Source organism: Nerophis ophidion, linkage group LG08, assembly GCF_033978795.1.
Source record: "Nerophis ophidion isolate RoL-2023_Sa linkage group LG08, RoL_Noph_v1.0, whole genome shotgun sequence".
NCBI classification, from domain to species: Eukaryota; Metazoa; Chordata; class Actinopteri; order Syngnathiformes; family Syngnathidae; genus Nerophis; species Nerophis ophidion.
In genome coordinates, this window is record NC_084618.1 from 20,286,994 (window position 1) to 20,303,101 (window position 16,108).

At 40.9% G+C, this 16,108-nt stretch overlaps 1 protein-coding gene across 1 annotated transcript in view; it reads right to left on the reverse strand.

Annotated features, from left to right (window-relative positions):
- LOC133557500 (tetratricopeptide repeat protein 33-like) overlaps positions 1–16,108 on the reverse strand; it is a 28,719-nt gene that overhangs the window by 7,910 nt on the left and 4,701 nt on the right. Inside the window, exons 3-4 of the mRNA XM_061907978.1 lie at positions 10,124–10,205; positions 6,540–6,671 (exon numbers count right to left, since the gene is read on the reverse strand). Coding sequence (XP_061763962.1) covers positions 6,540–6,671; positions 10,124–10,205 — 214 coding nt within the window. The remainder of the gene's footprint in view (positions 1–6,539; positions 6,672–10,123; positions 10,206–16,108) is intronic.

The following is a 16,108-nucleotide window of genomic DNA, read 5'->3' on the forward strand; positions in this document are numbered from 1 at the left end:
ATATCATGAAAAAGTTGATTTATTTCATTAATTCCATTTAGAAAGTCAAACTTGTAGAATGTATAGATTCATTCCAAACAGACTGATACATTTCAAGTGTTTTTTGCCAAAAAGGAGATGATTATAGCTGACAACCAATGAAAACCCTAAATTCAACATATCAGAAAATTAGAATATGGTGAAAAGGTCAGATATTGAAGACACCTGGTGCCACACTCTAATTAGCTAACTAACTCCAAACACCTGGAAAAGCCTTTAAATGGTATCTCGTTTTGATTCTGTATGACACACAATCTTGGGGAAGACTGCTGACTTGACAACTGTCCAAAAGATGACCATTGATACTTTAAAGAAGGAGGGCAAGACACAAAAGTTCATTGCCAAAGAGGTTGGATGTTCCCAGAGCTCTGTGTCCAAGCACATTAATAGAGAGGCGAAGGGAAGACAAAGATGTGGTAGAAAAAAGTGTACAAGCAAGAGGGATAACCGCGCCCTGGAGAGGATTGTCAAACAAAACCGATTAATAAATGTGGGGGAGATCCACAAAGAGTGGACTGCAGCTAGAGTCAGTGCTTCAAGAACCACCACGCACCGACGTATGCAAGATATGGGCTTCAGCTGTCGCATTCCTTGTGTAAAGCCACTCTTGAATAAGAGACAACGTCAAAAGCGTCTCGCCTGGGCTCAAGACAAAAAGGACTGGACTGCTGCTGAGTGGTCCAAAGTTATGTTTTCAGATGAAAGTAAATTTTGTATCTCCGTTGGAAATCAAGGTCCCAGAGTCTGGAGGAAGACAGGAGAGGCACGGAATCCACGTTGCCTGAAGTCCAGTGTCAAATTTCCACAATCAGTAATGGTCTGGGGTGCCATGTCATCTGCTGGTGTTGGTCCACTGTGTTTCCTGAGGTCTAGGGTCAATGCAGCAGTCTACCAGGAAGTTTTAGAACACTTTATGCTGCCTGCCGCGGACCAATTTTATGGAGGTGAAGATTTCATTTTCCAACATGACTTGGCACCTGCACACAGTGCCAAATCTACCAGTACCTGGTTTAAGGACCATGGTATCCTTGTTCTTGATTGGCCTGCAAACTCACCTGACCTTAACCCCATAGAAAACCTATGGGGTATTGTGAAGTGGAAGATGCGAGATGCCAGACCCAACAATGCTGAAGAGCTAAAGGCCACTATTAAAGCAACCTGGGCTCTCATAACACCTGAGGAGTGCAACAGACTGGTGGACTCCATGCCACGCCGTATTGCTGCAGCAATTCAGGCAAAGGGAGCTGCAACTAAGTATTGAATGCCGTACATGCTGAAACTTTCCATGTTCAAACTTTTCAGTTGGCCCACATTTCTAAAAAATATCTTTTGGTACTAGTCGTAACTAATATTCTAATTTTCTGAGATACTGAATTTGGGATTTTTAGTAATTGTCAATACTAATCATCAAAATTTAAAGAAATAAACATTTCAAATATATCACTATGTGTGTAATGAATTGATAGAATATGTAAGTTTCACGTTCTGAATATAATTACTGAAATAAATCAACTTTTTCATGATATTCTAATAATATGAACAGCACCTGTATATTGACGCGTACATAGGTCTGGTGATAATGTTCCCCTTTAATGAACGTATTTCCACAGTCAGCCACTTACTAGAAACATGGCACTACTTTAGACCACTTGCATGTTTCATTCATCTACATATTATAATAATGACTAGAACAAATGAAGTAGCAAACTCATACTAAATATGGAGATTAATCAAAAGCAAAATAGAAATACATGTATGTATTTTTAAAAGAATCAATGCTGTAAACGAGTAGATGTCTGAGAGTAAAGCATCATGCTTCTACATACTTGCCAACCCTACCGATTTTCCCAGGAGACTCCCGGATTTCAGTGCCCTTCCCAAAAATCTCCCGGGGCAACCATTCTCCCAAATTTCAACAATGGGGGCGTGCCTTTAGCGTCACCTGAAAAGGAGACTATTATATATGTCTCCGTTATCCACAGGTTTATCTATAACCCATAAAGTAGGCAGGCACCGAGCTATTTCTCAGCGTGTGTTTATTCCAGCCGGCACGTTAATACGCTGACACACAACACCCGGATTCCCATCATGCATTGCTTCAAAACTACGGCGAGTAGTAATGTCCAAAAACAGAACAGCGACGAAACAGAAGAACGAAGAAGAGACATGGCAATGACGAGTAAGAAGAAGAAGTACGCTTGAAAGTTCCGAAATGACTGGAAAAAAATCATTTCAGTTCATCCAGGACAGCGCGGAGGTGAAGGGGAATGCTGCCTGCAAATTTTGTAGACCAGACTTCTCCACTGAACACGGTGACCCAACGGATATACTCATTCATGAACGGATTATTTATATATATAGTAATATATATAAGAAATACCTGAAAATATGGGACGTTATAGCTCGGTTGGTAGAGTGGCCGTGCCAGCAACTTGAGGGTTCCAGGTTCGATCCCCGCTTCTGCTATCCTAGTTATTGCCGTTGTGTCCTTGGGCAAGACACTTTACCCACCTGCTCCCAGTACCACCCACCCTGGTTTAAATGTAACTTAGATATTGGTGTGGAGAGGCGGAGCCGGCAGTCCGACAGCGAGGCAGGGCACGCCGTGGCCCGGCCCAAGATGGCGGCGAGGAGGCGTGGATGGCGAGCGAGCGGCGAGGCGGGTTGCGCCGGGAGCGACGCCAAGATCAAGATCAGGTGCGTGGATCGCGCACCCAGGGACAACTGATTAGTCCTATGTATAAAAGGGCGACGGCCGTGATCGTCAGGGGAGAGGCGGAGAGACGAGAAGGAGCCAGAGGGAAGCTGACGCGGAGCGAGAGAGGAAGAGAGCCAGAGGCAAACTGGAAAGCGAAACGACGAGCGAGCAGAGAAGAGGAGCTGAAAAGCGACCTGCACTGGACGTTTTATTTGCAAAAATAAACAAAGTCACAACCCTGCTCAACAATGTCCTTATTTGGTGGTCCATGGAACCAGCAAGACAGCGAGAGACTCCCACAATTGGGTTTCACTATGCAAAGCGCTTTGAGTCACTAGAGAAAAGCCCTATATAAATATAATTCACTAATTCATACACCCATTTCGCGAATCTGCAGGTCTCAAGGTTTGCAAGTATGTGCTTCTATCTCTACGAAACTCCGCCCACTAAAATCCCATTCCTCACCGATTGCATAACACCTGTCTCAGTAGGCTGCACATTTGTTTTAACAAGCCTCTAAAACTACCTGTGTGAAGTGAAGTTGGCCCCCCCATTACCACTGCAAATATCCAAATAACACTGCTATTTGTTTGTGCCGTAAACATTTTGTTTTTGCAGTAAAAATAATTACCGTATTTTTCGGACTATAAGTCGCAGTTTTTTTTTTTTCATGGATTGGCAGGGGGTGCGACTTATACTCAGGAGCGACTTATGTGTGAAATTAACACATTACCGTAAAATATCAAATAATATTATTTAGCTCATTCACGTAAGAGACTAGACCAGGGGTCGGGAACCTTTTTGGCTGAGAGAGCCATAAAACCCAAAGATTTTAAAATGTATTTCCATGTAATATTTTCTAACACAGAATACAACTAAATGCATGCATTTTTTTTATTAATAGCAACATTTGTAGAGTATAATAAGTCTCCTATTATTTTGAATAACATGTTTTATTCTAAAGCTAACCAATAATAAATAAAATACTTCGAATCAATAATGTGACTTCTTGAACAGGTGCGGAAGGAAAATGGATGGATGGATTAAAATGCATATATTTTGAACATTATTTTTAACACTGTGATTGCCGGCAAAATTATTCATTACTTATTGTGTTAAGCAATGTCAGCTAAGATTTATCTGAGAGCCAGATGCAGTCATCAAAAGAGCCACATCTGGCTCTACAGCCATAGGTTCCCTACCCCTGGACTAGACGTATAAGATTTCATGGGATTTATCGATTAGGAGTGACAGAATGTTTGGTAAACCTATGGCATGTTCTATATGTTATAGTTATTTGAATGACTCTCACCATAATATGTTATGTTAACATACCAGGCACCTTCTCAGTTGGTTATTTATGCCTCATACAACGTACACTTATTCAGCCTGTTGTTCACTATTCTTTATTTATTTTAAATTGCCTTTCAAATGTCTATTCTTGGTGTTGGATTTTATCAAATAAATTTCCCCCAAAAAATGCAACTTATACTCCAGTGCGACTTATAGATGTTTTTTTCCTTCGGCAGATGCGACTTATAGGCCTACTGAAATGAGATTTTCTTATTTAAACGGGGATAGCAGATCCATTCTATGTATCATACTTGATCATTTCGCGATATTGCCATATTTTTGCTGAAAGGATTTAGTAGAGAACATCGACAATAAAGTTCGCAACTTTTGGTGCTGATAAAAAAGCCTTGCCTGTACCGGAAGTAGCAGACGATGTGCGCGTGACGTCACGGGTTGAAGAGCTCCTCACAACTCAACACTGTTTACAATCATGGCCACCAGCAGCGAGAGCGATTCGGACCAAGAAAGCGACGATTTCCCCATTAATTTAAACGAGGATGAAAGATTTGTGGATGAGGAAAGTGAGAGTGAAGGACTAGGAAAAAAAAAAAAAAGGACTATACAGTGGGAGCGATTCAGATGTTACGGCTACTCTGTTGTTCCAAAAAGAGTTCAAATTAATAAAAATAAAGTTAGCAGAATAGCCTTGAGGAGGTTTTATGACGCACTAAATTCCTAATAAGCACTCGGGAGATACTTCCAGATTCAAAATGTTTCCGATTTATTTTCACAAACAAAAAATATTCACCGTGGTTGACTTTCAATATAATACAAATAAACTTATTTAGTGATAAACAAACAATGTCACTCCACACTCCTTGAATATGACAGACAAAGGCCGCGCCCAGCTGCGCTGTCTTCCTAATTATAGGAGGAGGACGTTGCCCACCAGGAGGTTCGTGAGCAGCTGAAAACAATCAGTCAATATAATTGATCTGAAACATCCAATAATCCATCAATATCATCACTAGCATGATTCGATTCCATTATCAAAACAATTATTGAATAAATAATATAAATAGGCTCCAACAGATGTTATTAGACAAATTTACTAGGATAATTCTGGAAAATCCTTTATCTGCTTATTGTGTTACTAGTGTTTTAGTGAGATTATATGGTCGTAACTGTACAACCTGAAGGTCGGCCCCGCACCTTTCTTCAGCACCAGTCGACGGGTGGTGGCGATGCCCATCTCTGCCCTTCGCAAGTGACCCTCTTCGAAACACGATCTTTCGAAATGATCGCTGCATAATACACTGTACTTTGTGTGTGTGGTCCAATCCAACCGTGTTCGCTTGACCGCTCTGTTCCATAGTAAAGCTTCACCGTCATCTTTCGGGAATGTGAACAATGAAACACCGGCTGTGTTTTTGTTGCTAAAGGCGGCCGTTATACACCGCTTCCCACCTACAGCTTTCTTCTTTGACGTCTCCATTATTCATTAAACAAATTGCAAAAGATTCAGCATCACAGATGTCCAGAATACTGTGGAATTATGCAATGAAAACAGACGACTTATAGCTGGGAACGGTGCTGGAACAAAATGTCCTCTACAATGCGTGAAGTCACGCGCACGCGTCATCATATTCTTTCGGGAATGTAAACAATGAAACACCGGCTGTGTTTGTGTTGCTAAAGGCGGTTGCAATACACCGCTTCCCACCTAGAGCTTTTTTCTTTGACGTCTCCATTATTCATTGAACAAATTGCAAAAGATTCAGCATCACAGGGGTCTAGAATACTGTGGAATTATACGATGAAAACAGACGACTTATTGCTGGGAACGGTGCTGGAACAAAATGTCCTCTACAACGCGTGACGTCACACGCACGCGTCATCATACCGCCACGTTTTAGAAGGATACTTTGGCGCGAAATTTAAAATTGTAATTTAGTAAACTAAAAAGGCCGTATTGGCATGTGTTGCAATGTTAATATTTCATCATTGATATACAAACTATCAGACTCCGTGGTCGGTAGTAGTGGCTTTCAGTAGGCCTTTAAACTCCGGAGCGACTTATACTCCGAAAAATATTTGTTTGTACCGTAAACATTTTGTTTTTGCAGTAAAAATAATTATTTGTGCAGCTGCGATTTTCATGTTACAGTATTCTAAAATATATTTTATGACTAGTTAAGTCATCCAAAATCTCCCCAGACTTAACTCATCCCGAAAGTTGGTGCAAAGTTTAAGCTGGTATGTGCTGCGAAACATTTTCGTCAAACTGTAACAGTATTTTTGTTACGGGGTTGGTTATTAATAAAAGCACGTTAGTAACATAAAGACAATGATAGTTAGACAAAAAAAACAATCTGCATCACAAACAAACGTGATTTTGACAAAGTACTTTCCGACTAGTTTCTGACTTCACTAGCCAGAAACAAATATGTTTACCGTATCACAAATGAATGGCGGCGTTAAAAACATCTTCATGCCATCGGTCACTCACCAGGTCCACCTCGCCGAGACTCAGCTGGGCCCGGCCTAGGGTCTGCCAGCCCTCCCACCACAGGGGGCGCAATTTCGCCGCAGTCTCTGCCGCCTTGACGGCGGGGAAGACCTCTTGGAGGATGGTCAGCACCTGTGGATGCGTGGCACTGCGATTAATTCACAATAGGAACACATGTGTCAGGCTTTCCCCTGACAGTTTGTCTATGTTTTAGTTTTTTCCTCTGTATTTGTCTTGTTTCCTCTGTGTTTAGTATTTCCTGTCCTTAGTTCCTGTCTAGTGCTCTTATTTTGTCAGCTTCCTGTCTTGTTCCCTGAGGGCTGTGTTCCTCCTCAGTTGCGGCTGATTGGCACCTGGCCACACCTGTTGCCAATCAGCCCGCTCCTATTTGTACCTGCTTTGTGTTGTGTCAGTTGCTGGATCATTGTATTGTCATTTGTATTGTCGGTGCCACATGTCGCGCTTGTCGTGTCGTTTTGTTACAGCTACTACCTGTCGTGCCACGTAGCGGTAAGCTGTTTCTGTTAGCATTACCCACTTACAGTTTTTCCTGTTTGCTACCCGCTAGCTTCCACGCTAGGTCCTTTTTTGTTTCTTGCTAGCTTCTATGCTCAAGACCCTTAGTTTGTTATTCCGTCCATGTGCGCGCTTTTCGTTTGTAGCCTTTTGGTTTTGTTTTTGTCTTAGTATTTAATTAAACCATGTTTACTTACCAAATGCCTGCCTCCTTCCCTGCATCTTGGGGTTCGACACCAAATAACTGTGACAACATGTGCGCAAGAAGTACAAGAGTGGCGTTGGGATGGCCGGTACCTGGGGATCGATACCACCAGTACTCAACAGTATGAATTTTTGGTACTTTTGTGTGGTTTTTAATCATAAAATCTATTTTTATTGCAGGATTTAAAAATGAGCTGATTATGATGATGACATTTCGGAGACTTTATTACAGTTGCAAGTCCAAGACAATAGGTGGCAGTAGTGTAAACTTATGGTCTGGGCTACTCAGTTCAAGCTTTGCTGAGTCTAGTCTTTCGTTGCGCCCTAAGAGGCGTTAACACTGTAAGTATTGTCATTATTACGCAGCAGCTGTTTGATTTTAACGCGCATCTCAGTTGTAGTTTTCAATAACACATTTGGAGGTATAGAAATCACCATGTCACAATAGCAAAGCTAATGTGTATTAGCATCAAGCTAGCACATTTTTGGAAAAGTGAAGCCTTACGTAACTTATGTTGGAGCCTTTTTTGAGTCAATCGCTATGTTAGCATTGAAAATGGCAAAAATACTTAGACGTGGTTTAGATGAGTCCGCGCTTAGTGCTGCTGGAGTGGTTGCCAAGTGCCAAACTGCAAAGAACTGAGTCAGCAACCGACTTAGGTACTGTAACTTGGCACCGTTGGGTTTTACGAGAGGACCGGCAGGATTCGGTCAGTAACAAAATAGTTACGGATTCGGTATCCCTCCCGACAGAATGTGGAGTCAGGGATGCCCTTCCTTATAGGCCAATTTACATACAAGCTGTGCGCAGCCCCGTTTAGCGAGAAAAAGCTAATAGAAGGTCAATTCATGAATGACAGGGCACTTCATAGGACAGTTTGCAGCAAACATATTCCAAGACCCTTCCTGCTCTGTTAATGATAACATAAAAGTAAATTTGGTAAATGTTAGTGCTTGTCTTGAGAGGCAGTGGTAGTGGGTTCGAATCCCAGTCAGAGTTAAGTACAAAGGTTTATAAATTGATGTTCTAATGTTGTTCAAACAAATCATTTGCACTAAAATAAACATTACAGAACAATGTATTTGAAATTATTAGGTTTTAGTTAAAAAAATGCATTAAATAAAGTTAAGTTAAATTAAAACATTATAAAAAAGTACAGAATTTTATGGACTATAAGGCACAGTTAAAATCCTGTCATTTTCTCAAAACTCGACAGTGTGCCTTTGAACGAGGTGTGCCTAATGTACGGAATAATTCTGGTTGGGCTTACCGACCTCGAAGCAATTTTACTTGGTACATGGTGAAATTATAAATGTGACCAGTAGATGGCAGTCACACATAAGAGATATGTGTAGACTGCAATATGACTCAAGTAAAGAACACCAACATTTTATATGTTCCATTAAAAATATAGAACATTACACACGGTTCTCAAAAACCTTTAAAAATGTTTTAGTACGACTTTGGTAACCTATGAAGCCACAACACTTGTTGGATTGTACTGTGCTTCAACGTAGGAGTATTATTATGGCGTGTGTATAAGGTAAGCCATATTATTTGGCGTTTTGTTTCGCAATATTATGCGAAAGCTACTTTTCTTACCTTCCGGTACCTGCTGATCTGTATTTGGGATCTGCATAAGTCCTGAAAATTTGCGCGCATCCGCATTTGTAGTCCGTGTCAACGCTGTAGTCGATAAGCTGTTCTTTTTCTTTATATTCTTATGTGACATTCCTCCTCCGCTGTTGCCATTTCGAATACAAAGTAGTGTAAAGTTCTTACTTATATCTGTCAGTAAACTCGCCATGAAAGCGCTAAAACACACCGGTGTAGTGAGTTTACATTATTCACCCACGGAACTTTAGTTATTAGAGAGTTCCGGTGGGACGTTTTTTTACGGGACACATTTCCGTCGTCGTCGTTGATCCCGGATGAGGAGATGCTGCACCGTTATTGATTGAAGTAAAGTCTGAATGTCATCAAAAAAGTTAGCGCCATCCACTCCCGTCCTTGCACGCTACACCGCTACAACAAAGATGACGGGAAGAAGACGCTGTCGAAGGTGGTGCCGAGTAAATAAGACCGCCCACAAAACGGCGCTTCCGGAAGCGACTGTCAGAAAGCGGCTTGAGGATGATATGTAAAACATCATCTATGCAACATTTTGACCAAAGAACTACCATTACATGTTATGTTAGGTTAGTGTTTTATATTTAGGAAAAAAAATTATAATAATATGACCCCTTAAATGCGCCCTATAATCTGGTGCGCCTTTTGTATGAAAATAGACCTGACCTATGGTCCGAAAAATACGGTAATAATTAATATCAGGAATGTGTACCGTTCAGATTTGAACAGATACGTTACAAATCTCCCGGTACTTGGGAATCGACACCAGTACTCATCGGTACCAATTTTCGACACTTTTGTGTGTGTTTATGAATATTGTTTTTGATATATAAAATCTATTTTTTATTCCAAGGTTAAGAAATTAGCTAATTATTATCTCTGCTGTCTAGTTGCTATATCTCGTTTTATTATCGCATTTCTGAATCAAATACAGTCGCAAGTCCAAGACGTTTGTTGGGAGTGGTGTATGGTTTATGTTTTTTTTTTTGTTGCGCCCTAAAACGTGTCAACACAGTAAGTATTGTACTTTTTATGCATCAGCTGTTAGTAACCAAAGAACCACCATTACAGGGTTATGTTATGTTAGTGTTTTACATTTACAATAAAAAAGATAAGTGTGCCTTACAATCCGGAAAAAAAGGTACAACATTTCTTTAAATTTAATATAAAATCCTGCTTAGGGCCCCAATTTAGCCTGGAGTGTCCCAGAGTAAAAATTAAATAAAAAGCACACCTGAGCCTTCATCTCGTAGAGCAGTGGGTTGTCTGGAGTCAGCTGGATGGCCTCGTCCCACTTCTTGATGGCCTCCCAGTGCCTAAAAAAAACCACACAGAGCCATTTGGAGACCGCCAATTAGTCGGCAACACAACTGAGAGGCCAACTTGAAACTGTAGCTTTGGTTCACTTATTTGTACACTTGCATGAGAATGACAACATTTCAAAACATGGCTGAAAGCATTCATGTAAAAAAGCCTCAGTTTTACCCTGGAACAGATTATTTCTACACCATGCTTTCCTGTGGGAGGAGTGCTTTTTTTAAAGGTTGCGCAAAATTTCCAAACCTTTAGTCTGTCTCCGTGTTTGATTTGTGTTATGAAAGCGAACAAAGGGCCACGTGTTTGTTTAGCGCTGACAGTCTGGTAATTGACAGAGGTGGGTAGAGTAGCCAGAAATTTTACTCAAGTAAGAGTACTGTTACTTTAGAGATTTATCATCTAAGTAAAAGTAAGGAGTAGTTACCCAAATATTTACTTGAGTAAAAGTATAAAGTATGTTGTGAAAAAACTACAGAAGTACTGAGTAACTGATGGGTAACCTGTTTGTTTAAGGATGACGGCAACAAGTAATGCACAAAAACATAAAAACATTTTTAAAAAAAAATATATATAAATAAAATAAATACTTGAATTTCAGTGTTCATTTATTTACTCATATACACACAGATAACACTCATCTACTCATTGTTGAGTTAAGGGTTGAATTGTCCATCCTTGTTCTATTCTCTGTCACTATTTTTCTAACCATGCTGAACACCCTCTCTGATGATCGTTGCTGTGTGGCATGCACAAAAGTGCTTTCATCAAATGCACTACAGTCTGGAATCTTCCATCTTCGTCTCCTTGTTGTGTGTGTAACGCTAGCATGGGCTAGTCGGGTTATGCGTGTAACTTGTGTGACAGCAGATGGTTCGTCTAGGAGCCTGTGGTGTGAAAGATGACGACAAGTAGTTATCTTGGTTTTGAATGCATTAAATGTATTGATACGAGAACATAAATACCACAGATAACACGATAGAGACAAAAAAAAATACCCAAAACAAAAATACAAGATACAATCCTGCTTCCTTCTCGGAACCAGCCCACAGTTCAGTTCAAAAGGTACGCAAATGCAACGACTTTTGCGTCAGTCCAAAGGTTCGGTTCAAAAACAAAAGTAATCCAAAAGGTTCGCAGCGGAGGAGAAAAAAAATGCTTGTCCTACCGCATAGTTGTTTAGCTCGCCATTTTGTTGAGTTAATGTAAAGGTGGATATGGAGCTCAGGTTGTTTGAGGCACCGGAAAAAAAACCTGACCTGAGCAATCGAGGGCAAAACAACACACCTGCACAGCCCGAACAGGTTGGCTAATTATGATGTTTGCAAAGTGTGAGAATGTGAAGATTTTGCGAGTTTGTCTCCAGTACGTCTCACAGCACGCAGCGACAGCAGACATGAGGGACGAGTGAAGTGCGCGGCACTTCCTTAAAAGGAAGCGAGCGCCATTTTGGGGCAGGAAATAACCCTTCAAAATAAAAGTATTTGCACTCTATGCAAGTGTTTTAATGGGAATTTTAAATATGGGTTACAGGTGCGCAGTTGTGCACTGCACTCTCTAAAAGCCGTAGATGTTATTGTCACATATGCATGTGCAGTAGATGGCAGTATTGTCTTGTTTAAGAGTGTCACAACATTGCTGTTTACGGCGGACGAACTGCTTTACGGTAGACGGAAACGTGACTGCTGTTGTTGTGTGTTGTTAGGACGTTAATGAAACTGCCTAACAATAAACCCACATAAGAAAGCAAGAACTCGCCCTCGATCATTCTACAGTTACAATGTCATTGGGCAGACACGCTGTTTATATTGTGGGAAAGCAGACGTGAAAAAAGGCTGTCCTCACTCAGGTCCGCACGGAGCTGGAGGGGGCGTGGCCTCCAGCTCCGCCTGAATTTCGGGAGAAAATTTGTCCCGGGAGGTTTTCGGGAGAGGCGCTGAATTTTGGGAGTCTCCCGGAAAATCCGGGAGGGTTGGCAAGTATGCTCTCTGCATGAAAGTTTAAAATGAGCATATTTTAACCAAGTAGGAACAAGAATGTTTTAACGTAGACACATAGAATCATCATACTGCTGTGATTATACGCATCAAGTGTTCATTCAAGGCTTAGGCAAAATATGGAGATATATATCATGCATCGTGACATGACCTAGCAATATCGAGATATTAATAAAAGGCCAAATCGCCCAGGTCTACTTCAGGTTGACATACAGAGAGGCACATCCAAACACGTGCATCTTGTCCCTTCCAACTGTACAACCGTGGTCATGCAAAATAAAATAAAAAGTGAGCGGAGGAAGGAACGGGAAGTGTTGAAACTGCAAGATGAAGCAAGGGGGAGGGTCGGTAACATCATGTGAGGAAATGAAGCAACATGTAATAAACTCCAAAACTCTATTGTGCCCCGGGTCAGGGAGGGCAATGTGAGAACCAACGGGACATAAATGAGAACGAGTAAAAAAAAAAAGGTCAATTACCGTGTTGAGATCATGTCAGTGACTAAGCTTGTTGATGTGAAAAGCGTGATGACGAAATCAAAATAAAACTATTCAACCTTGGTGAGTTCTATGAATAACACAGACGACGTGCCAGCTCGGCAAAAGATACATTTAGGTATTCAAACACCGCAGCCTTACTTTTGCTCACTCATTCCCTTTTGAGCAACGTTTAGGTAGGCAGCCTAAGTGCTTTTGAAGCTGCCGTGCAAACGGGAAGTCACATTTGTGCGAGGGAAGCGGACGACGCAATCCCCAGGACTGTCATTAAGGGCCATTATTTCCCGGGCGCTATCGACTTAGGTCTTAAGCAGATGCGATTAAGGACGCGTTTCCAAGGGCAACAAAGAGAATGACAAAGTAATTGTTATTTGGTTGAGAAGGTAAATAAATGTCCGCTAACGGCTCTTTAATGAGCTATTTGTTTGTCTGTGTGGACGCAATTGTAAACATTTGACGATGATATTGTTAAATAATTAAACAGTTTACATTTACTGTGGTTAAAATAAGCACTAATGTAATCATTAACAGTGTTTCCCCCAGAATATTTGTTAGTTAAGGTGGTGTCTTTAAAGAGGGGAGGGGGCGTCGAATGGGAAAGGCTGACTGTGGTGAAGTAGGCCGGCTTCGTCGCGTGAAGAAGCCTCCAATTTTTGGTTGCGTTTTCCGCTACGTATGCTGAATGGCAATATACGATATATATCCTGATCCTATTTACCTAAGTATGTCATTTTTTTTTGGACTTAGTAAATATTTACTTACTAATGACTACCGTATCTACTTGAATTTCCGCCGGGGTGATAATTAATTTAAAACCTCTTCTCACTCCTGCGCTTACCAAAGGCATGTGGTAAAAGTAAGCGTGCGCTAATTATTTTAAAACCTCTTTTCACTCCGGCACTTACCAAAGGCATGCAGTAAAAATTTGAGTTGGATGTAAGCTTGGACCTTAAATCCTACTGAATAGCTCTTAATCTTCTTCCCTTTATGCGATTTCAAATTACCGGTTTTGAAATCAGCCTCCTCCATTTTGAAAATGATGAAGTGTCACTCGTGACGTCACGAGTTTGACCAGGCGGTAATGAATGCACTAATTACTTTGCGAAGCGCGTTTGACCCAGCAGTAATTCAAGGCAGGCGCATACTATATGCCCTGCGGCAAGAAATACGGTAAGTCAATTAATGACTTACTGTAAGTAAGGGTTTGCAATAAGCGTTTGAAAAAAAGAGTTAAGCGGGACCAAATGCTGACATATGCTCAACTCATCATGCTTAATTTATTACAGCGTTTGCGAAGCCTGTCGTTGATTTTTATTGTGTAAATTTTCTATTTCTATCAACATGTGATAGCAGGGACCCTGCCATTCAAAACTAGGCTGCTGCATTACTAATAATTAATGTAACTATAGCTGAAAAAGTAGTACAATAGCAATAGGAGAGACTATTTCTCCCTGAACACCATGGAGTTTATGTAGGCTTTATGATGCAGTTACATTATTATATCAACAATCAGAGACAGAAACTCTTCAATTAACATAATGTCCTTTTTTACTGCTTCAACACAGAAAAATACAAATAAGACAACAAGAGAAGTATCCTACCCTTCTCTTCTGTAAAGTACATCTGATATGGGCATCTAGATCAACTGTATGATTTGCCTGAGAAACTACACAGGACAAAAAAATTAAGAAATTATTATTATTATTTTTTCAAGGCCTTAGTTTAGGTGGTGGTTCTTTGTTGTTAAGGCGGCCGCCTTAACAATGAAATTAATAACAATGTAAGTAATCCCTTCAAACAAACAAAAACATGTTTTCATTACTGAATTGTTAAGGTTGTAATTTAAAAGGTCAGAAACTTAATCATCTTAAGTAGGTAAATAAACACAAACACTGTTCGCGAAAATTGCACTTCAATGAATATTGAACATCTTAAAGTGCATTTTTTAACTCAATTGGAAGAACTGGCTTGGGTGGTTTGTTTTGTTGTTGCCAATGCAATCATTGCACGTTGCTCATTCCGTTTGAAGAGGAAATATTCCCACTCATGGACATTTGTAATCATAACTTTTCCTCCTAAACTTTTATTACTAAGCAGCGCTTCTCACCAGAGTCACGACGCATCGAGACGATGTGATTGATTGAAACTTTTATTAGTAGATTGCACCACACAGTACAATTGACCACTAAATGGTAACACCCAAATAAGTTTTTCAACTTGTTTAAGTCGGGGTCCACGTTGTCCACATATGCGTGTGTTCTGTGTGTGTAAGCTAGCGTCCCGCCTGCTCGTACCGAAACAAAGATTGTGGATGACTGACAAGAGGCTTCGCTCTGTTCATGTAATTTTACTGTCAAACAATACGCAGGGAATTCAATCGATCTCAAGTGGACTGTTTGGTTTGTCTAAGAAGACATCACATTTAATGCTCTTTACAGCCTTTCAAGGCCTTAAATTTCGCAAAGTCAGGCAATTTTTAATTGACCCGCAGAAATCTTGAGAAAATGTAATTATGTTTATCTGGGATAGGCTCCAGCGACCCCGAAAGGGACAAGCGGTAGAAAATGGATGGATGGAGTTGTTACATCTCAAGCTAATTGGAAATTGAAAATTGGTCCATATGTGTGAATGTGTTTTTTTTAATGAAATGTTGCCATCTTGTGGACATTTTAAGAAGTACTACTTAGCCAGGACTTATACTGTAAAACAAGGGTGTCCTAACTTTTTTATTTTTTTTACTTAGGGGCCGCACTGGGCTAAAATTATTTGACAGGGGTGAAAAAGCCGTGTATATATATATATATATATATATATATATATACACACACACACATATATATGTGTACATATATTTTATTAATATAATGGCTATAAATAGGGCAGCACTGTGACACAGGGGGTTGTGCAAGTGCCTCACAATACCAAAGGTCCTGAGTTCAACCCTGGGATTTTTCTGTGTGGAATTTGCATGTTGACAGCGTGGGTTACCCCGGGGTACTCCGGCTTCTTCCCGCCTCCAAAGACATGCACCTGGGGATAGGTTGATTGGCAACACTAAATTGGCCCTATTGTGTGAATGTGAGAGTGAATGTTGTCTGTCTATCTGTGTTGGCCCTGCGATGAGGTGGCGACTTGTCCAGGGTGTACCCCGCCTTCCGCCCGATTGTAGCTGAGATAGGCGCCAGCGCCCCCCGCGACCCCAAAAGAGAATAAGCGGTAGAAAATGGATAGAGTGTGAATGTTGTCTGTCTATCTGTGTTGGCCCTGCGATGAGGTGGCGACTTGTCCAGGGTGTAACCCGCCTTCCGCCCGATTGTAGCTGAGATAGGCGCCAGCGCCCCCCGCGATCCCAAAAGGGAATAAGCGGTAGAAAATGGATGGAGTGTGAATGTTGTCTATCTGTGTTGGCCC